The 21,657-nt window shown below is 37.5% G+C and overlaps 1 protein-coding gene across 1 annotated transcript in view; it reads left to right on the top strand.

The window, feature by feature from the left end:
- The first annotated feature begins 687 nt into the window (after nt 1-687).
- ZDHHC15 (zinc finger DHHC-type palmitoyltransferase 15) overlaps nt 688-21,657 on the top strand; it is a 191,318-nt gene continuing 170,348 nt past the window's right edge. Inside the window, exon 1 of the mRNA XM_004779927.3 lies at nt 688-1,065. Coding sequence (XP_004779984.1) covers nt 930-1,065 — 136 coding nt within the window. The 5' untranslated portion in view covers nt 688-929. The remainder of the gene's footprint in view (nt 1,066-21,657) is intronic.

The following is a 21,657-nucleotide window of genomic DNA, read 5'->3' as shown; positions in this document are numbered from 1 at the left end:
CTCCAGCTATATTAGTTGTTCCTTGGACACTTTTGGATTTTTATGACTCTATGCTTTTGCAAACGTTACTTCCTCTATCTGAAAGATCCTTCCCCTCTCGTCTGACTAGCAAACATTTGCTATTAAAGCTGTTTAAATATTACTACCTTTGCATCTTTCCCTGACCCCTCACAGAATTAAAGTTCCCTTAGTTCGTTTTTCCATACCAAAATGGACGAAGCTAAACTCAGGGGTAAGGGAGGAGAAGGAAGGAGAGAGCGTCCTGTGAACTGACTTACCTAAGCAGTGATTGCGGCACTACGCGTTAAGCACATTGTTCAAGCGGCAGTGGGAGGATGGGGTTGGTTAACCTTTCAGTCTTGAGAGGCTATGGCTGGCATCTTTCGTACAGCGTGTACGTGTGCTCCCGCGTTTGTGTTGGGGGGGGGGGGGGACAGAGAGACCAAAAACAAAACAAACAAACAACAACAACAACAAAACCCAACAACAACAACAAAACCAGAAAGAGATCAGAAAGGAGATGGGGGGTGGGGGGACGCAGTGCAGTAAAAGCGGATGGGCGGACCCAAATTTCTTGCGCTTCACCGTTTTGCAGAGGTCTAGCTCTGCCTGTATCGCTGTGGCAAGGGTGTGGAGAAGGGGGAAAGGGGAGGGGCTGCATTCCCTCCCAGCGTGCCCAGCCTCGACTGCCGGGCGGATCACCTTCCGCTCCAACAAGGCCAGTTCCTCCTCGCCAAGACTCACGCCCGTCGTGCCAGGCAGGGCGCGCTCTGCCCCGCAGCCTTACAGGTGGTATCTGCTCCTTGAGACGGTTCCCGCCAGGCTAGGCAGTGGAGCGCCGCACAGCGTGCCTCCCTGCCTCCCAGCTGTCTGCCGGGCAGTTCAGACTCAGCGCTGGCAGGCCTGCTCGGTCGATCTTCGATCCAAAGATGCGGCGGAGCTGGAAGATGGCTCTGTCCGGGGGGCTACGGTGCTGCCGCCGAGTACTTTCCTGGGTGCCAGTGCTCGTTATTGTCCTCGTTGTGCTTTGGTCCTACTACGCCTACGTCTTTGAACTCTGCCTGGGTAAGTGGAGCTGGGCACCTACGGTGGGGAAATTATGCTCCAACATAATTGTCTGTTGTACCCTTCACACTGGCGTCTCCCTCCCCGTGTTCTTAGCCCTCACGCTGCAGGGCTTTTTTTTTTTTTTTTTTTTTTTTTGAGGGGAGGGGGTTGTTTGTTCTTAGCTCTCGGGAGAACTCCTCGTCTTCAGCCTTGACCTCTCACAGTATTTCTTCACAGTCTTCCCACGAGTGTCCCAGCATGTTGCCATCGCTTCCCACTGAGGGTTTTTTCCCTTATTCCCTGGCCATACCCACAAGAATCTCCTGGCACTTTCCACTAGAGCCCCCTTTTCTCATACAGGACAACCACTTGTGCCTGGTGTTCTCGTTCTGGGGGCTCCCACCCTACAGAATTGAGAAAAAACACCCTGTATCGTTAAACTGCTTGCACTATGAATACCACCAAAGTATCCAACTAGGAGCCCCACATTTTCGCATTCCTTCCTACTAAGGAAGCCCAAAACATTTCCTGTACTCTCTTACTAGCACTCTTTTTTCCAACACTGGAATTCATCCTTTTTCCATGATCCTCTCACACTGGCTGAAGTGCTTCACAGCTTCTCCCACTTAAGACCCCACAGTATGCCTTGTTTTATCCCACTGTCTCCCCTTTTCACAAAATGAAAATGGCCCTTTTATTCTCTTTCCCTGGGGGGTTTACCATTTTGTCATCTTCTCCAGTGGAATGAGAGTCCTACAATACAACTTGTCCTGTCCTCTCACATTAAAGCCCCTGATTTTATCAGAATAAAAGGGGTTCCTTTTAGTCTTCTGCTCTCCTGTTTTGAGGAGCATTCACTCTTTTCCATTAGGGTCCTCACATTATTTTCTCACATCTCATACTAGGCACCCTGCTTTTATCACAATATAGTCATGCCTGTCCACTCTCTTCTCATATTAGTGTCCTCTTTACCTTCCCATAAGACTTTCCACAACATCTCATACAGCCCCCCAAGGGCCACTACTTTTCTAATGATACTCCCCCCTTGTTATCTTTTTTGAAAACTACTCCCCACCTCCTGCAGTTCTCTTTTATTGTTAGCCCCACATTTTGCCATCCTCTTTCTCTAAATTATTATTATTATTATTATTATTATTATTATTTTATCTTATTTCCCTCTAGGGTTGTCTTTCCCCTGTCTTCTCAAACTAGGAAAACACCATCCTTTTCTACTGGGATTTCTAATATATCCTTCCCAGTCCATGGGAGCCTCATGTCTTGTCCTGTTTTATTAGACCATCCCTTTTATAAATCTAGAATTCCTCTTGTACCCTGTCCTGTCACATTATAGAGCGTTCCATCCCCTTATCTAGAAAATGGTTCCCACATCATATCTTGTGCTTTCAAACTTAGAATTCCACAGTATTTCCTGACACTTAACCACAACATCCTATCCTGTATGTTCCCCAGTTGTATCACCCCAGTCACCTATCCTTATCACTAAAGGTTTTATGGTGTTCTTACAAATTCACAATGGAGCTTTTTTTTTTTAAGATTTTATTTATTTATTTGAGAGAGAATGAGTGAGAGAGAACATGCGAGAGGAGAAGGTCAGAGGGAGAAGCAGACTCCCCAAGGAGCTGGGAGCCCGATGCGGGACTCGATCCTGGAAGTCCAGGATCATGACCTGAGCCAAAGGCAGCTGCTCAAACAACTGAGCCACCCAGGTGCCCTGGAGTTTTTATATTATATCCTGTCTCCTCACAACAGACCTTCTCTTTTGCTCAACTGAGATCTCCCCTTGCCTCTATCCTCTCCCACTGAAGAATTTCCATCTCTTCTCAAAGGAGATTCACTAATAGTTATTGTCAATTCAGTATAAGAAATACAACTTCTAACTTCACAATTTGTGTCCTGCAATGATCCCCATTCATTCAGTATGAAGTTCCAACTTATTTCTGGTTCCCTCACACTAGGAATCTTATTTGTCCCATTTGTCATCTATGCACTGTCAAGTCCTTCCACAATATCTTTATTTCTTTATACTAGGCTCTTAACATCTTAAAAATTATGATTAGGGTGTTGTTTTATCCAACCCCAGGACCTGACCCTTCTTACAACTTCCTTCTCTTACATATTTGACAAAATAATAGTTTACTCCACGTAGGTGGAGATTAAGTAGGGAGCCAGGAGTTAACTGTGTTTCCCAGTATAAAAATTTCTTCTAACTGTGCATGGGAGTTTGAATTTTCTATCTCTCCTTCTTAGATTTATTACTGAAAATGTACTGAGGGGCACCTGGGTGGCTCAGTGGGTTAAAGCCTCTGCCTTTGACTCAGGTCATGATCCCAGGGTCCTGGGATCGAGTCCTGGGATCAAGCCCTGCATTGGGCTCTCTGCTCGGCAGAGAGCCTGCTTCCTCCTCTCTCTCTCTGCCTACCTCTCTGCCTACTTGTGATTTCTGTCTGTCAAATAAATAAATAAAATTTTTTTAAAAAAGAAAGAAAATGTACTGAGATGTTAAAAAATAAATTCAATTAGTTGCCTTTATAGATGCAAATTTAGGCTTTTTCCTTTTTATCTCAAAGTTTATTTCAAACTTTACCTCAACAATAAACCTCAGCTTTATTGATGAGTATTAAGTGGGCTATGCAATGGTTGGGAGGTTTTACTGTTCTCAGACTTCACCACTAAGCTTTTTTGAATGATTGACTACTGGGGTAAAATTTCAGCTCCAGTATTATCCTATGGGCTTTGCTTCTTAGGATCAGTGCCATCATGTAAACACTACTAAGCATATTTTAAAGTTGTGCAGTACTGACTTACATGAGCTTAGCCAAGCATTCATTTTAAAAATTAATAATAGTAATGGCTGACAATTACATAGTGCTTAATCCGTTCTAGACAATGTAAATACTGTAGATATCTAATTCTCTCTATATTAAATTACTTAGTCCTGATAATAACCATACAAAGTAGGTACCTTTATTGTCCCCATTTTACAGATGTGCAAACTGAGGCAAATATCAAACTGGAATTAGTGAAAATAGTTAAAGGAAGCTTAGAGCTTTTAAATTTTGCTTTATTTAACATATTTGCATATCGGTTGTTATATGCCAGGTGGTGTTTTAAATGGTGCCTGTGCACGTACACCCGCCCATGCCTCCCCCCCCCACCCGCCGACACACACAAACTCAATTCTCATAACGACCTTCTAAGGTACATTCCCATTTTAAAGACAAGAAAACTAAGGTACAGACAGATGAAAAAGGTTGCCTAGGGTCATAGAGCTAGTAAATGGCCCAACTTGGGTGGCAACCCAGGCAATATGGTTCCATAGTCCATGCTTTAACCACTATAGTGTCCTAACTCTCTGCCTTCTCTTAACAAATAGAGAAGGCAGGGTGCCTGGGTGGCTCAGTGGGTTAAGCCTCTGCCTTTGGCTCAGGTAATGGTCTCAGGGTCCTCGGATTGAGCTCCAAATCAGGCTCTCTGCTCAGTGGGGAGCCTGCCCACCCCCCGCCTACTTGGGCTCTCCCTCTCTGTGTCAAATAAATCTTTAGAAAAAAAACAAATACAGAAGGCAAAACTTGCAACTAGTGGGCCAAATGTCGCCTGCAGATGTATTTTATTTGGTCTGCACAGTGTTTTCTTAACATTTTGCATCAGTTACCATTATTTAAAAACCAGGAGAGTAAGGTAGCCTTCACTTCAAATTCTGGCCCCACCTTCATTCTGTCATCTTCATTTTACAATTTTCTGAAACCTTGGTTTCAGAGAGGTTAAATCAAATCTTCCTAAGTCACTTGTTTAAGAAATAGTGGGGAATTGGGTGTCAAGGCTGTTTAAAACCAAAACAACACAACGAAATTAACAGTTTAAATTTCAATATGACTCAAAAAGTAATATTAAGGACCTTCTTTCTAGAAATAGAACCTGATGTCTTTATCTGTAATTTCAGGTTAGAACTCAAGCCAAAAGTGGTAATTTTGTCTTTCAAAGTTTGAATTCTGCCACTTACTAACTAGGAGATCTGCAGCAATTTGCCTACTCTTTCTCAACCAAGGTTGCCTCACATGGTTCCTTCCTTATATGGTTGTTCATTTATACCACAAATATTTCCTTAGCATCTACTATATGCCATTTAGAGCATTGTTGTGAGAGTTAAAGAATATGATGCATCTGTATATCTTCTTTGAACAATGTCTGTTTATGTCTTTTGCCCATTTTTAAACATTTTTTATTTAAATTTAATTAATTAACATAAAATATATTATTGGTTTCAGAGTTACAGACCTGTGACTCATCAGTCTTATATAATACCCAGTGCTCATTACATCACATGTCCTCCTTAATTTCCATCACCCAGTTACCCCATCTGTGCACCCCCATCCCTTCAGCAATGCTTTTGTTTCCTATCCTTAAGAGTCTCCTATGATTTGTCTCCCTCTCTGGTTTTGTCTTCTTTTATTTTTATTTTTATTTTTTTCTATCTTCCCCTATGATCCCATTTTGTTTCTTAAAGTCCACATACCAGTGAGATCCTATGATAATTGTCTTTCTCTGACTGACTTCTTTTGCTTAGCATAATACCCTCTAGTTCTATCCATGTCATTGCAAATAGCAAGATTCCATTCTTTTTGATGGCTGCCTAATATTCCATGCATGTATGTATATATGTATATATATACACATATATACACATCTTCTTTATCCATTCATCTGTCAGTGGACATCTGGGCTCTTTCCAATTTGGCTATTATGGATAATGATGCTATAAACATTGGGGCGCAAATGCCCCTTGGGATCACTATATTTGTATCTTTGGAATAAATAACCAGTAGTGCAATTGCTGGGTCATAGGGTAGCTCTATTTTAAACTTCTTGAGGAACCTCTGTACTCTTTTCCAAAGTGGCTGCTCCAACTTGCATTCCTACCAACAGTGTAGGAAGGTTCCCTTTTTTCACATCCTTACCAACATCTGTCATTTCCTGACTTTTTAAAAAAATTTTAGCCATTCTGACTGGTGTGAGGTGTCGTCTCATTGTGGTTTTGATTTGTATTTCCCTGATGCCAAGGGGTATTGAGCATTTTTCATGTGTCTGTTAGCCATTTGTATGTATTCTTGGGAGAAATGTCTGTTCATGTCTTCAGACCATTTCTTGACTGGATTATTTGTTCTTTGGTTGTTGAGTTTGATAAGTTCTTTATAGATTTGGGGTACTAGTCCTTGATCTGATATGTCATTTGCAAATATTTTGTCCCATTCTGTTGGTTGTCTTTTGGTTTTGTTGACTGTTTCCTTTGCTGTGTGAAAGCTTTTGATTTTGAAGTCCCAAAGTTCATTTTTGCCTTTTTGTTCCCTTGCCTTTGGAGACATGTCTAGCAAGAAGCTGCTGCTGCAGAGGTTGAAGAGGTTGCTGCCTGTGCTCTCCTCTAGGATTTTGATGGATTGCTGTCTCACATTTAGGACATTCATCCATGTTGAGTCTATTTTTATGTATGGTAGAAGGAAATGGTCCAGTTTCATTCTTCTGCATGTGGCTGTCCAATTTTCCCCAACACTCTTTGTTGAAGAGACTGTCTTTTTTCCTCAGTTATTCTTTCCTGCTTTGTCAAAGATTAATTGAACATAGGGTTGAGGGTCCATTTCTGGATTCTTTCATTCATCTATGTCTGTTTTTGTGCTAGTATTATACTGTCTTGATGATTACAGCTTTGTAAATACAACCTGAAGTCTGGAATTGTGATGCTTCAAATTTTGATTTTCTTTTTCGACATTCTTCTAGCTATTTGGGGTCTTTTCTATTTCCGTACAACTTTTAAGATTGTTTTTTTCCAGGTCTGTGAAAAATGCTGATGGTATTTTCCATCATTCCATCCATTGGAATCATTCCATTTCATCCATTGAATGGATGATTTGTTTTGGGTCGTATAGACATTTTAACATTATTCTTCCAATCCAGGAGCATGGAATGTTTTTCTATTTCTTTGTGTCTTCCTCAATTTCTTTCATAAGTATTCCATAGTTTTCAGAGTACAGATCATTTACCTTTTCGGTTATGTTTATTCCTAGATATCTAAGGGGTTTTGGTGTAATTGTAAATGGGATCAATTCCTTGATTTCTCTTTCTTCTGCCTTATTGTCATTATATAGAAATGCAACTGACTTCTGTGCATTGGTTTTATGCCTTACTAATTTGTGGAATTTCTGTATCAGTTCTAGAAATTTTTGGGTGGAGTCTTCTTGGTTTTCTGCATAGAGCATCACATAGTCTGGGAAGAGAGAAGGTTTGACTTCTTCTTTGCCAATTTAGATGCCTTTAATTTCTTTTTGTTATATGATTGCTAAGGCTAGGCCTTCCAGTACTGTGTTGAACAGCAGTGGTGAGAGTGAACATCCTTGTCATATTCCTGACCTTAAGACAAAACTTTCAGTTTTTCCCCATTGAGGATGATATTCACGGTGGGGTTTCCATATATGGTTTTTATGATATTGAGGTATGCTCCTTCAATCCGTACACTACAGAGGATTTTTTATCAAGAAAGGATTCTGTATTTTGTCAAATGCTTTTTCTGCATCTATTGAGAGGATTATAATGGTATTGTCCTTTCTTTTGTTAATGTGGTGTATCACACTGATGGATTTGTGAATAGTGAACCACCTCTGCAGCCCAGGAGTAGATCCTATTTGGTGGTGGTGAGTAATCCTTTTAGTGTATTATTGGATCCTATTAGCTAGTATCTTTGTAAGAATTTTTACAGCCATGTTCATCAGGGATATTGCTTGTAAATCTCCTTTTTGCTGGGCTCCTTTTTTGGTTTGGGGATCAAGGTAATGCTTCTCTTGTAGAAATTTTCCTTTTTTCTTTTTTTTGAAACAGTTTCAGAAGAAAAGGTATTAATTCTTCTTTAAATGTTTTGTAGAATTCCCCTGGGAGGCCATCTGGCCCTGGACTCTTGTTTATTGGGTGATTTTTGATTACTGTTTCAATTTCTTTTTTTTTAAGATTTTATTTATTTATTTGACAGAAAGATCACAAGTAGGCAGAGAGGCAGAGAGGCGGGGCGGGGAGGGGAGGCAGTTTCCAATGTAGGACTTGATCCCAGGACCCTGAGATCATTACCTGAGCAGAAGGCAGAGGCTTAACCCACTGAGCCACCCAGGCGCCCCCTACTGTTTTAATTTCATAGCTGATTAGAAGTCTGTTCAGGTTTTCTGTATCTTTCTATTTAAGTTTTGGTAATTTGTATGTTTGTAGGAATGCGTCCATTTTTTCCAGATTGCCTAATTTGTTGTCATATAATTGCTCATAATATTCTCTTACAGTTGTATTTCTTCAGTGTTGGTTATGATTTCTCTTCTTTCACTCTTGATTTTATTCATTTGGGTCCTTTCACTTTTCTTTTTGATAAATTTGGCTAAGGGTTTATCTAATTTGAAAGAACTAGCTCCTAGTTTCTTTGATCTGTCCTTTTTTTTTCTTTCTGTATCATTGATTTCTGCTCTAATCTTTGTTATTTCTCTTTTCCACCTGGATTTTGGCTTTATTTGCTGTTCTTTTTCCAGCTCCTTTTTGTATAAGTTTATGTTGTATATTTGAGACTTTTCTTGTTTTTTGAGAAGGGCCTTTATGGCTATTTATTTCCTGCTTAGGACCACCTTTGCTGTATCCCAAAGGTTCTGAACTATCTTGTTTTCATTTTCATTTGTTTACATGTATTTTTTAATTGTTCTTTTATCCCTGGTTGACCCATTCATTCTTTACTAGCATGCTCCTTAACCTCCATGTGGTTTTGTTCTTTCCAATTTTTCTCATGTGATTAAGTTCAAGTTTTAAAGCACTGTGGTCTGAAAATATGCATGGTATGATCTCAGTCTTTTTGTACCAGTTGACATCTGATTTGTGATCTATTCTGTAGGATATTTCATGTGCACTGGAGAAGAATATGTATTCTGTTGTTTTAGGATGAAATGCTCTGACTATATCTGTAAAGTCTATCTGGTCCAGTGTGTCATTTAAAGCCCTTGTTTCCCTGTTGATCTTCTGCTTAGATAATTTGTCCATTGCTGTGAGTGGGGTGTTAAAATCCACTACTAGGATTGTATTATTATCAAAGTATTTTTAAAAATTTTATTAATTGGTTTATACAGTTGGTTGCTCCCTAGTTAGGGACATAACTATTTAAAATTCTTAGATCTTGTTGGATAGACCCTTTTATTATGATATAGTGTCTTTCTTAATTCCCTATTTCAGTCTTTGGTTTGAAATCTAGTTTGTCTGATATAAGTATGGCTACTCCAGCTTTATTTTGATGTCCATTTGAATGATAAATTGTTCTCTACCCCCTTACTTTCAATCTGAAAGTGTCTTTGGTTATAAAATGAGTCTCTTATACAATGCATTTCGATGGGTCTTGTTTTTCAATCCAATCTGATACCCTGTGTTTTTTGATTAGAGCTTTTTGTCCATATTCATTCATAGTAATTATTGAAAGATATGAATTTACTGTCATTTTATGACCTGTAAAGCTGTTTCTGTAGATTGTATCTGTTCCTTTCTGGTCTTTGTTACTTTTGGGCTCTCTCTCTGCTCAGAGGATCTCCTCTAATATTTCTTGCAGGGTTGGTTTAGTGTTCACAAATTCCTTTAGTTTTGTTTTTCCCAGAAACTATCTCTCCTATTCTGAATGACAGGCTTGCTGGATAAAGTATTCTTGGCTGCATAGTTTTCCCACTTAGCCAGTCCTTCCTGGCCTGGCAGGTCTCTTTGGACAGGTTTGCTTCCAGCTTTATCTTTTTACCCTTGTCGGTTAAGGATTTTTTTCCAGAGCTGCTTTCAGGATTTTCTCTTTACTTCTGAAATATTCAAGTTTCACTATTGTATGTCAAGGTGTTGACCTATTTTTATTGATTTTTGAGGGGGGTTCAGTATGCCTCCTGGACTTGAATGCCTGTTTCCTTCCCCAGATTAGGGAAGTTCTCAGTTATAATTTGTTCAAATAAACCTTCTGCCCCCCTTCATCTTCTGGGACCCTTATTATTTGAATATTATTTTGCTTTATGGTATCTCGATTTCTCTCATTCTCCCTTCATGTTCTAATAGCTGTGTTTCTCTCTTTTCTCAGCTTCCTTGTTTTATATATCCCTGACTTCTATATCCCTGACTCTGTCTTCTGTCTCATTTATACTAGCTGTTAGAGCCTCCATTTTTTACTGCATCTCAGGAATTGCATTTTTAATTTCGACCTGATTAGATTTTATTTCTACAGTGAGGGATTTTCTGCTGTCTTCTGTGCTTTTTTCCATCCCAGCCAGTGTCTTTATAATTTTTGTTCTGATTTCTAGTTCTGATGTCTTACTTATAACCATATTGATTAATTCCCAGAAGTGAGTACTTCTACCTGTTCTTTCTTTTGGGTTGAGTTTCTCCATCTCATCAGTATGTCCAGAAATGAATAAAAGAAAGAGAGAGAAAAAGCAAAATTAATAACAACACCAGAAAAATACAAACAAAACTAACCAGAAGAAAATGGAACCAGATCAAAATAATAAAAAAGCCAAAAAAGAAGTAAAGCAAAACAAGACAAACTAGATCCTGGGGGATTTTGGTTTGTTTGGTTTGTTTGATAAAGGAAACTAGACCTCAAAGTAGAAAAGAGAGAAAAACTTATATATACAAAAACACAGTAAAATACAATGAAGGAAACCAAAAATTTTATATATATATGTATATATATATGTATATATATATATATAATGTTAAGATAAACATGAAAAAGGAATTTAAAAAATAAGAAAATAGCTGGAAAAATAAAACTAAAAGACAAAAGATAATAGTAAAAATAGTATATATAGTAATAATAATAGTATATATGTATATATGCTATATATATATAAGAATAATAGTAATAGTGATTAAAAAAGTAATAAAAAATGAATGCTATATTCTGTTTCCCCCAAGTACTGAAGGATTGCCATTCTCTATGATCAGTAAACTTCATGCCAGTGAATTGTTCCTACTGTTCTTGTGGGGGGAGGGACCTGTTACACTGATTCTCAGACGTACATGCCCAGGTAGAATTGCATTCCCATTGCCAGAGGGTGGGCTCAGTGTAAGGAGCTGCAGATTGTACTATGCGGTGCTGTTTTCCTCCCTGAGGGCTTTCAGCACCAAAGGGGGAGATTAAAATGGCAGCACCCAGACCTCTAGCCCCGGAGCTTAAATATTGCTACCTGACTCTTCAGTGAGCCCTCACAGATAAGCAGTCAATCTCTCTTGTCTCCCTGGTTTCTGCTTGAACTCTGTGTTCACCCAGCCTGTGACTGGGCATTTTTATCTCAGGCACATGTCACAGTTTCTAGTCTTCGAACTTTATGGACTCTTGTGGTGTGAACCCACACCATTCCTCCTGGGGGAGGGAGGGGAGTCTCACTGCACTTCTGCCTTTTGCTGGGCCTCTGCCTGGAGAATAGCTTCTTGACCTTGTAGCAGTTTGCAGCTTCTGGCAACACTGAGCAGAAAGTTGGTGCCTAGACCCTCCATTTTCAACTGGTTTCCCCACTCTGAAGCCTGGAAACTGCCACATTCAGTCACCCCTGTTCTTGTGATCCCAGGGATCATGATACCACACTGTCCCACCTGAGATTCTGCTCTGCTTCACCACCTGCTCACCTTTAAGCCATGGATGCTCCACACTGTAGCAGACTTCTAAAAGTTCTGATTTTGCACTCCACTGCTCAAATACTTTGTAGTGGTTTCTTTAAGCTAGCTCCTGCCCCTCTTCTGTATCTTCAGATGTATCACCCCAGATTCATAGCTCCAGACCTCCTACTTTCCAAAAAGTGGTCACTTTTCTATTTGTAGAATTACAGAAATTCTGTTCTCAGATACCTGATTTATTTTACATTTGTTCAGAATGATTTGGTAACTACCTAGCTGAATTACAGGGATCAGGTGAAATTAAGTTTCCTTATTCCTCTGCCATCTTAACTCCTGGGATCTCAATTCAGAATCTTTTTAAAAATTTCCTTTTCTGGGGGCACCTGGGTGGCTCAGTGGGTTAAGCCACTGCCTTCAGCTCAGGTCATGATCTCAGGGTCCCGGGATCGAGCTCCGCATCGGGCTCTCTGCTCAGCAGGGAGCCTGCTTCCTCCTCTCTCTCTCTCTGCCTGCCTCTCTGCCTACTTGTGATCTCTCTCTGTCAAATAAATAAATAAAATCTTTAAAAAAAAATTTCCTTTTCTGATTTTTCTTTGCTATTGCACAGAAATAAAACTATGTACTCTTGATCTTATATTCTGTAATTTCACTGAATTTGCTTATTAGCTCTAAGAGGTTTTTCAGTTGTTCCTTAGAATTATTTATACAGTAGGATCACATCATCTGTGAATAGAAATAATTTCATTCCTTCTTTCCAATTTTTTTTTTTCTTTTTCTTGGTCTTATTGCACTGCCTAAAACTTGAAGTACAACATGAACAGAAGTGGTAAAAACAGGTATCCTTTCCTTGTTTCTTATCTGAAGCAAAAACTTTTTAGTCTTTTTTCATTGAGTATACTGTTAGCTGTGTGTTTTTCATAAATGCCCTTTATCAAGTTAAGAAAGTTCACTTCTATTCCTAATTTCTTTTTTCAAAAACACATTTATTTCTAGTATAGTTAACATGAAATGTTATATTAGTTTCAGGTATACAATATAGCGATTCAATAATTCTATACATTACTCCATGCTCATCATCACACTTGCACTCCTTAATCCCCATCACCTATTTCACCCATTTCTCCCCCCAGCCTACCCTCTGGTAACCATCAGTTTGTTATCTTTAGTTAAGAGTCAAGTTTCTTGGTTTCTCTCTCTCTCTCTTTTTCCAGTGCTTGCTAACTCTGTTTCTTACATTCTACCTATGAGTGAAATCATAAGGTATTTGTTGTCTATCTCTTACGTGTTTTGCTTAGCATTATATTCTCTACCTCTGTCCATTTTGTTGCAAATGGCAATATTTAATTCTTATTTATGGCTGAATAATATTCCATTGAACAAATATATACCATATCTTTAGCTATTCGACTATTGATGAACACTTAGGCTGCTTCCATAGTTTGGCTGTTTTAAATAATGCTGCAATAAACATAGGAATGCATGTATCTTTTTGGATTAGTGTTTTTGCATTTTTGCTGTCAATATCCAGTAGTGTGCTTACTGGATCACAGTGTAGTTCTATTTTAAACTTTTTGAAGAACTTCCATACTAGATTAAAGGCCTAAATGTTTTTGTTTCACTTGCCTTTGGAGACATGTCTTAAAAGGACTTCAACATAAAAAGCTTCAGCACACCAAAGTAAACAGTCAACAAAACTAAGAGGCAGCCCATGGAATGGTAGAGGATATTTGCAAATAACATTACAAAGGGCTGATATCCAAGATCTATAAAGAACTTCTCAAACTCAATACTCAAAAAACTAATAACCCAGTAAAAAAAATGGATAGAAGACATGAACAGACATTTCTCCAAAAAAGACATAGAAATAGCTAACAGACACATGAAAAAATAATCAACATCACTAGCCATCAGGGAGATTCAAATCAAAACCACAATGAGATACCACCTTACACAGATTGGCCAAAATTAACAAAACAGGAAACAGTTAATATTGGTGAAGATATGGAGAAAGGGGAACCCTCTTACACTGTTTGTGGGAATGCAAGCTGGTGTAGCCACTCTTGAAAACAGCATGGAGTTTCCTCAAGATGTTAAATAGAGCTACCCTACGACCCAGCAATTGCACTACTAGGTATTTACCCCAAAGATACAGATGTAGTGAAAAGAAGGGCCATATGCACCCCAATTTCACAGTAGCAATGTCCACAATAGCCAAATTGCAGAAGGAGCCAAGATGCCCTTCAACAGACAAATGGATAAAGAAGATGTGGTCCATATCTACAATGGAATATTACCCAACCTTCAGAAAGGATGAATACCCACCATTTGCATCAACATGGATGGAACTGGAGGGGATTATACTAAGTGAAATAAGTCAAGCAGAGAGAGCCAATTATCCTATGTGGAACATAAGGAATAACATGGAAGACATTAGGAGAAGGAAGGGGAAAATGAAGGGGGGGGGATTCAGAGAGGGAGATGAACCATGAGAGACGATGGATGCTGGGAAACAAACTGAGTCTTTCGGTGGGGGGGTAGGGGGATGGGTTAGCCTAGTGATGGGTATTAAGGAGGGCATGTATTGCATGGAGCACTGGGTGTTATACGCAAACAATGAATCATGGAACACTATATGAAAAACTAATGATGTACTACAGTGACTAACATAACACAATAAGAGAAAAAGAAAAGCCTAAATGTGAGGCCTGAAGCCATAAAAATCCTAGAAGAGAACACAACCAATAATTTCTCTGACATCAACCATGGCAACATTTTTTTAGATCTGTCTCCTGAGGCAATAGAAATAAAAGCAAAAATATGCTATGGGACTATGTCAAAATAAAAAACTTCTGTACAGCAAAGAAAACAACCAACAAAACTAAAAGGCAACCTACTAAATGGGAGAAGATATTTGCAAATGACATATCTGATAAAAGATTAGTATCCAAAACATATAAAGAACTGATACAACTCAACACCCACAAAACAATCCATTTAAAAGACGGGCAGAAGACATGAGGAGACATTTCTCCAAAGAAGACATCCACATGGCCAACAGACACCTGAAAAATGGTCAACATCACTCATCATTAGGGAAATGCAAATCAAAACCACAATGAGATATTACCTCACACCTGTCAGAATAGCTAAAATCAAAAACAGAAGAAACAACAAGCATTGACAAGGATGTGGAGAAAAGAAAACCTCGTGCATTATTCCTAGTTTCTTGACTATTTTTTATCCCTAAAAGTTTGTGGTATCTTGTCAAATACTTTTCTAGCATCAATGGAGATGATTGTATTTTTTTTCCTTTATTCTCTTAATGTAGGGTATTACATGATTGATTTTCATATGTTGAAGTAGACTTACATTTCTTGGATACATCTCACTTGACCATGATGTATAATCCTCTAATAGGCCGCTGAATTTGGTTTGCTGGTAATTTTTCAGTAGTGTTACATCTGTATATTCATGAGATGTTTGTAAGTTGTTTCCTTTTCTTGTGATATCTTTATCCACCACAGGTATAAGGGTAATGCTGGCATTATAGAGTAAGCTAGGAAGTGTTCTGTCTTTGATTTTTTTTTAACAGTTTGAGAAGGATGGATGTTTATTATTCTTTAAGTATTTGGACAATTTACCACTGAATCTATCTGGTCTTGGATTTTTTTTTTGTTGGGAGGTTTTTGATTATTGATTCAATCTTTTTACTTTTTGTGTCTGCTCAGATTTTCTTTCTTCTTAACTCAGTTTTGGTAGTTTCTGTGTTTTCAGGAATTTGTCCATTTCATTTAGGTTACCCAATTTGTTCATGCATAATTGATCCTATTCTATTATAATCCTTTCTATTTATGTAACTTCTCTATTACTATCTCCACTGTATTTCTGATATTAGTAACTCGAGTCCTCTCTCCCGACCTGGCTAGTTGAAGGTTTGTCAATTCTGTTGATTTTTTTCAAGGTCCCAACTTTCAGTTTCATTGATTCTATTGTTTTTGAGTTCTCTATTTTGTTTTTCTCAAGTCTTCATTATATCCTTCCTTCTGCTAGCTTTGAATTTAGTTTTCTCTTCTGTTTTAGTTTCTTAAGGTATAAAGTAAGATGATTGATTTTATATTTTTGCTCTTTAATAATGTAGGCATTTAAAGCCATAAATTTGGGGCACCTGCCTGGCTCATTCGGTCGAGCATCTGCCTTTGGTACAGATCATGACCCAGGGTACTGGGACTGAGCCTTGCATCAGGCTCCTGCTCAGCAGAGGTCTGCTTCTCCCTCTCCCTCTGTGCTCTCTCTCTCTCATGTAAATAAATAAAATCTTTAGAAAAAAAATAAAGCCATAAATTTACCTCTTGAGTACAGCTTTTTACTGTATATCCTGTTAGATTTGGTATGTATGTTGTGTTAATATAGTCATTCATCTCAAAGTATTTTCTTTATCACTTGTCATTTATTCCTCGATCCATTGCTTAATAGTATATTTTTTAGCAAAACATACACTTGTTGAGTCACAATGTATGCCTGCGTCTGATAAAACATTGTGTCAACCATACTCAAATTAAAAAAAATTAAGAATACATGAAGTAAATATAGCAAAATATTAAGACCTTCATACGCTGATTAGATATAAATTTTAAAATGAGCTTATTGTTTAATTTCCCCATATTTTAAATTTTATAGCTTTTACTATTATTCATTTCCAGTTTAATTCCATTGTGTCATAAAAGAAACTTTGTATCATTTCAATTTTTAAATTTATTGAGATTTGTTTTGTATTCTATTATATGGTTTAAAATGGAAAATGTTCCATGTACATTTGAGAAGAATGTGTATTTTTCTGTTGTTGGGTTCAGTGTTTTCAGGTATCTGTTAGACTGATTGGTTTATAATGTTGTTCAAGTCCTCTATTTTCTTACTGATCCTCTCTCTAGTTTTTCTTTAGTCTCAAGGTAAAATTTTAATACAATCTGCTGTTCCCTTAAATTATGTTACATGTTACATTCCTCATCCCAATCACCTATTTATCCCATCCCCTCCCACTTCACCTCTGGTAACCTTTAGTTTCTTCTCTATAGTTAAGAGGCTGTTTCTTGGTTTGCCTCTATATTTTATTCCTCTTTGCTCTTTTGTTTTGTTTTTTAAATTCCACATATGTGTGAAATCATATGGTATTTCTCTTTCTCTGAAAAACTTATTTTGCTTACTGTAATACTCTGTAGTGCTATCCATGTTGTTGCAAATGTCACAGTTTCATTCCTTTTTATGGCTGAATACTATTGCATTATGTATATATACACACCACATCTTCTTTATCCATTCATAAGTTGCTGGACAATTGGGCTGTTTCTATAATTTTCCTATTCTAGATAATGCTGCTATAAACATCAGTGTGCCTATATCCCTTAGAATTAGTATTTTTGTATTTTGGGCATAAACACCTAATAGTGTAATTGTTGGATCTTTGTGTAGAACTATTTTAAATTTTTGAGGAACCTCCTTCTGTTTCCCAGAGTGGGTGCACAAGTTTGCATTTCTACCAGCAGTGCAAGAGGGTTCCCGTTTCTCCACATCCTTGCCAATACCTGTTGTTCCTTGTGTTGTTGATTCTAGCCATTCTGACAGGTGTGACATACACCATTGTCATTTTAATTTTCATTTTCCTGATAATTAGTGATGTAAAGCATCTTTTCATGTATTTGTTGGCCATCTGGATGTCTTCTTTGGAAAAATTTCTGTTCATGTTCTTTGCCCATTTTCTAATTGGATTATTTATTTTTCAGTGTTGGATTTTTTATATATGTTGGATACGCTTTATTACAAATGTCATTTGCAAATATCTTCTCCCCTTCCACAGATTGCCTTTTAGTTTTGTGGATTGTTGCCTTCACTATGCAGAAGCTTTTTATTTTGATGAAGTCCTAATAGTTTATTTTTGCTTTTTTTCCCCTTGCCTTGATTTTAGTCATTCTGAAATGTGTGAAATGGTATCTCATTGTAGTTTTGATATGCATTTTCCTGATGATGAGTGATATTGAGCATCTTTTCATGGGTCTGTTGGTCATCTGTATGTCTTCTTTGGAAAAATGTCTATTCATGTTTTCTGCACATTTTAAAATCAGATTATTTGGTTTTTGGGTGCTGAATTTCCTGAGTTCTTTATATATTTTGGATATTAACCCTTTATCAGATATGTCGTTAGCAAATATTTTCTCTCATTCCATAGGTTGCCTTTTAATTTTGCTGATTATTTCCTTCATGGTGTAGAAGCTTTTTATCTTAATGAAGTCCTGGTAGTTTATTTTTGCTTTTGTTTTCCTTGCCCCAGGAGACATATCTCGAAAGGAATTGCCATGGCCGATATTGAAGACATTACTGCCTGTGTCCCTTTCTAGGATTTTGACGATTTCAGTTTTTTCATTTAGATCTTTAATGAATTTTTAAAAGATTTATTTATATTAGAGAGAAAGAGAGAGCAGGGAGAGGGGCAGATAGAGAGAGTCTTAAGCAGACTCCACCTTGAACATGGAACCCAACATGGGGCTCAGTTTCATGACCCTGAGATCATAACCTGAGACAGATGCTTAACATAACAAGAGTCAAATGATTAACCAACTGAGCCATTCAGGTGCCCTAATCTTTAATGCATTTTGAATTTCTTTTCGTAAATGGTGGGAGAAAGTTGTCCAGTTTCGTTCTTTTGTATGTTGCTGTCCAGTTTTCTCAGCACTATTTGTTGAAGAGACTGTCTTTTTCCCAGTGGATATCTTTTGCTGCTTGGTCAAAGATTAACTGGCCATGGATATGTGGGTTCAATTCTGGTATTTTTATTCTGTTCCATTGATCTATGTGTCTGTTTTTGTGCCAGTACCATACTGTTTTGATCACTACAGCCTTGTAATATAACTTGAAGTCCAGAATTGTTATACCTCCAGCTTTGATTTCCTTTGTCAGGGTTGCTTTGGTTATTCAGGGTCTTTTGTGGTTCTCTGCAAATTTTGAGATTATTTTCTGTATGTCTGTGATAAATATCTTTGGTATTTTAATAGGGATTGCATTGAATGTGTTGATTGCTCTGGGTACTATAGCCATTTTAACAATATTTGTTCTTCTAATCCATGAGCATGGATGTCTTTCCATTTTTTTATGTCATCTTCAATTTCTTTCATCATTGTTTTCTAGTTTTCAGAGTACAGGTATTTTACCTCCTTGGACAAGTTTATTCCTAGGTATTTTATGGTTTTTTGGTACAATTGTAAATGGTATTGATCCTTTGATTTTTCTTTCTGCTCATTCATTATTACTGTATAGAAATGAAACATATTTCTGTATGTTGATTTGGTATTCAATTTTGCTGAATTTGTGTATCAGTTCTAGCAATTTTCTGGTGGAATGTTTTGGGTTTTCTATATAGAGTGTTATGACATTTGAAAATAGTGAAAGTTTCACTGTTTCCTTGCTGATTTAGATACCTTTTATTTATTTTTGTTGTGTGATTGCTGTGGCTATGACTTCCACTACTCTGTTAAACAATAGTGGGGAGAATTGACATCCCTGTTTTCTTCCTGACTATAGAGGAAATGCTCTAAAGTGTTACTCATCGAGCATGATATTAGCTGTGGGTTTTTCATATATGGCCATTCTTTTGTTCTTTTTTTTTTTTAAAACATTTTATTTATTTATTTGACAGACAGAGATCACAAGCAGGCAGTGAGGCAGGCAGAGAGAGAGGGGGAAGCAGGCTCCCCACTGAGCAAAGAGCCCGATGCGGGGCTTGATCCCAGGATGCTGGGATCATGACCCGAGCCAAAGGCAGAGGCTTAACCCACTGAGCCACCCAGGTGCCCCAGTATATGGCCTTTTTATGTTGAAATATGTTTCCACTAAACCTACTTTGTTGAGTATTTTTATCATGAATGGATGTTGTACTTTGTCAGATGCTTTTTCTGCATCTATTGAAATGATCTTATGGTTCTTATCCTTTCTTTTATTAACGTGGTATATCATGTTGATTGATATGTAAATATCAAATATCTAGTCTGACTAGAGGCTTATTAATTGTATTAGCTTTTTTCAAAGAACCAGGTCTTGATTTCATTGATTTTTCTTTTTTTTAAGTTTCTGTATCATTTATTTCTGCTCTAATCTTTACTATGTCCTTCCTTCTGCTAGATTTAGGATTCATTTTTTGCTCTTTCTACCTCCTGTAGGTGAGATGTTTTAAGCTGTTGATTTCAGGTTTTTCTTGCTTCTTGATTTAGGCCTGTATTGCCATATACTTCCCTCTTAGGACTACTTTTTTACATCCCAGATGTTTTGATTGTTGTGTATTCATTTTCATTTGTTTCCACAAACTCTTTAATTCCTTAGTTGATTTCCTGGTTGACCCATTCATTGTTTAGTAGCATGTTGTGTTGCCTCCATGTATTTGTGATATTTCCATAGTTTTTCTTGTGATTGACTTCTAGTTTCAAAGTGCTGTGGTTAGAAAAGATTCATAGTATGATTTCAATCTTTGTATTAGTTGCTGCCTTATTTGTAACCCAATACATGATTTATATGGGAGAATATCCCATAGAGTCTTTAAAAGAATGTGTGTTTTACTGTTTGAGGATAGAATATTGTGAATATATCTGTTAAGACCATTTGGTTTAAAGCCATTATTTCCTTGTTGATCTTCTGTTTAAATGATCTTTCTATTGATATATGTGGGTTGTTAAAGTCCCCTACTCTAATTGTATTACTGTCAGTAACTTTCTTTATGTTTGTTATTAATTGTTTTATATATTCAGGTGCTTCCATGTTGGGTGCATAAATATTTATCATGGTTTGATATTCTTGTTGGATTGTCCCCTTTATTATGACATCATGCCCTTTTTGCTTGCCACTAGATGAAACACAGGACCTTATATTTTTTTATTTATATTGTTATATTTTAGCTATATTGTTCTGGATGTTTTAGATATTGTAATAAGCCAAGAAAAGGAAATATGAGACTTGCATATTGGGAAGGAGAAAAACTCATTATTTGTTATTGCTATATCTGCCATCTTGGAAAAAATCTAAGAAAATCAACTAGAAAACTATGAAACTAAATAAGTTTAATAAAGTGACCTGGTTTCAAAATATCTAGGTGAAATAAAAAATATATATGTATTGACATACATAAATGGAAACACGGGATTTTCTTATTCCCATTACAAAGGCATATCTTTGTAGGATAAGCAAAGATATTCTTATGGTGGGGAGGAGGCCCCTACTTGCCTGGAGTTGAGATTCTGCAGAACCATGAAGTCCAATTTTTATATATCAATTGGGGAATCAGGAACATTTTTGAGATGTAGCAGTCTTTATTTACTGGCTTGTACTGCTTCCCCTTGCCACTCTTGGGGACCTTGGTCCATAGCTCTTTGACATGCTCTGCCACCATGTTGCAGTGCCTGTCACTGCTTTCACATGACCCAGGAGCTTCTTACTGTTATGCCAATTCATGATCACATGAAGAGTGATCACTACTGCATTAGCACAGAGAGTGGATCCATGCTTACTTCTTCCTCCTGCCACTCCTGCAGTGCCTCCATGGTCATCTCAGTTTTGGACTTTTTGAGGAGGCTCATGGTAGTAGAGGCTGTGCCCCCAGATTAGTGCTGTCCCTCCATGTTGCTTCTATTTCTGTCTTCTGTATCTCTTGTTATAGTCTTTCTTTAAAGTCTAGTTTTTCCAAAACAAATATTGCCACTTCCACTTTCTTTTGATGTCCATATGCATAATAAATATATTTCCATCCTCTCATTTTCAATCTGCAGGTGAGTAAATGAGTCTATTATAGGCAGCATATAGCTAGGTCTTGTATTTTATTCATTCTGACACCCTATATATTTTTAAAAAGATTTACTTATTATTTGTGAGAGAGACTGGTAGGAGGGAGGAGAAAAGGGAGAGGGGAGAGAG

This window comes from Mustela putorius, unplaced genomic scaffold, assembly GCF_011764305.1.
Source record: "Mustela putorius furo isolate JIRA1106 unplaced genomic scaffold, ASM1176430v1.1 tig00001114_pilon_pilon_pilon, whole genome shotgun sequence".
Taxonomy (NCBI): Eukaryota; Metazoa; Chordata; class Mammalia; order Carnivora; family Mustelidae; genus Mustela; species Mustela putorius.
This window is presented reverse-complemented; position numbering and strand designations above follow the sequence as displayed.